Source organism: Zingiber officinale, chromosome 7B (genome assembly GCF_018446385.1).
Source record: "Zingiber officinale cultivar Zhangliang chromosome 7B, Zo_v1.1, whole genome shotgun sequence".
NCBI classification, from domain to species: domain Eukaryota; kingdom Viridiplantae; phylum Streptophyta; class Magnoliopsida; order Zingiberales; family Zingiberaceae; genus Zingiber; species Zingiber officinale.
The window spans coordinates 38,360,702-38,362,292 of NC_055999.1; the positions used below are offsets into that span (position 1 = coordinate 38,360,702).

Consider the following 1,591-nt stretch of genomic DNA (forward strand, 5'->3'; position numbering starts at 1 on the left):
AGTATTGGGCCCGGCTAGGTCAGGGCGGGGTTGCCCGGCTTGTCCAGCTGCGGCTCGCTGCTCTTCCATCATCTTGAGTACTTGAGGGGCTAGCTCGGGCGAAGGTAAGCCTAACTCGGCAGCCCGCTTAGAGTCCCGAGTAACTGGAAACAATGATTAGTATCATGAGTACGAGATCGATGATAGGTGCAATACCGAGTGTTCTACGGTCCAGGTCGGGGAGCGTGCACAACTATGACGCGGGGGCTAGTCTAACCTCCGGCCCGAGATGGAAGGTAGGTCTGGCTTCCCCAGCGCGCGGAAGAGGTTGAGGAGGTGGTTGAGGTACCCTTCTTTCTGGCTTATTGGCAGATGGAGGTGGTCTCTCGGCTTTCCTCTGGGCCACTTGTGCTTCTTCCACCTTGATATAGCAAGCGATTTTTTCCACCATCTCATCAAAATTCCGAGCGAGATTTTTGATGAGATCCCTAAAGAATTCTCGCTCTCCTAATCCGTGGGAGAAAGCACTCATCAGAATCTCTGAAGTGGCAATGGGGACGTCCTGGGCCACTTTGTTGAAGCGATTGATGTAACTTCTTAAAGGCTCAGTCGGCTCTTGCTTAAGAGTGAAAAGACAATGATCAGTCTTCTGATATTTTTTGCTGCTAGCAAAACGACGAAGGAAGGTCATCTTGAAATCCAAGAAACATGTGATGGATCCTTGTGGTAACCCATCAAACCACTTTAGTGCCGAGCCAGATAGAGTATTTAAGAAAACTTGACACTTGACAGCATCACTATATTGATGCAATAAGGCTGCATTCTTAAACTTGCGTAGATGATCCTCCGGGTCTTTGCTCCCGTCATATTCCCCGATCGACGGGGCCCTGTAGCCCTTAGGTAAATTTTCGTTCAAAATCCTAGTTGAGAAGGGTACTCACTCATCCGAATCTTCTGGGAACACTTCCGGTATGATGAGAGCCTTCCCTTTCCTCGAGTCTCTGGGCAAGGAACTCTCAGCCATAGAAACTTGAGGCTGTTCTTTCTTAAGGCTGAGGCCATAGGGTCCTGGCTAATAATACCCCAAGTCAGGCTCGCGATAAGGAACCTGAGGAAACCCCTCGGGTTGTTTTCTCTTAGAGCCCCGATCTGAAACAGGGATGGGCTCCTTGGAAGCTTCAGCAGGAGCTTGGCGCGGTCGCAAGACAATTGCTTGTTTCTCGGAGGCCGCTCGCCTCTTGGCCTCCTTGAAGAGCTCGTATTCTCTTGCGGTCATGGTGAAGTTAATGCGGCCAGACTCTTCCATCTTCACGTTCTGGAACAGGTGGTTGTGTTCCCACAGACGACGTCAAATTTGATCCCGTCCTGAAACTGAGTCGGATGAAGGCGGGCCTCGATGTATTGGAGGTTGACGGAAAGTCACCGCGGAGTCCGATCTACCTGGCACCCTCCGGAAGAGTTCACACGGGCGGATGATAACCAGGATGATGACGCTACGACTCTGCGCACACTCAGACGAGCCCACGAGTCGTTAGAGGCCAGAAACCAGGGAAAAAGTCCCCGGGTCAGGCCCTCTGACGCTCAAGTCAGGTACTTTTTCCCCAGAAACACA

General features: G+C 51.5%; 1 protein-coding gene across 1 annotated transcript; it reads right to left on the reverse strand.

The window, feature by feature from the left end:
• Positions 1-232: 232 nt before the first annotated feature.
• Positions 233-1,285, reverse strand: LOC122004305. The gene is made up of 2 exons (XM_042559213.1): positions 1,062-1,285; positions 233-866 (listed from the first exon to the last, which is right to left on the reverse strand). Exons 1-2 carry the CDS (start codon positions 1,283-1,285, stop codon positions 233-235), a joined length of 858 nt encoding a protein of 285 aa, XP_042415147.1.
• Between the last annotated feature and the right edge of the window lie 306 nt (positions 1,286-1,591).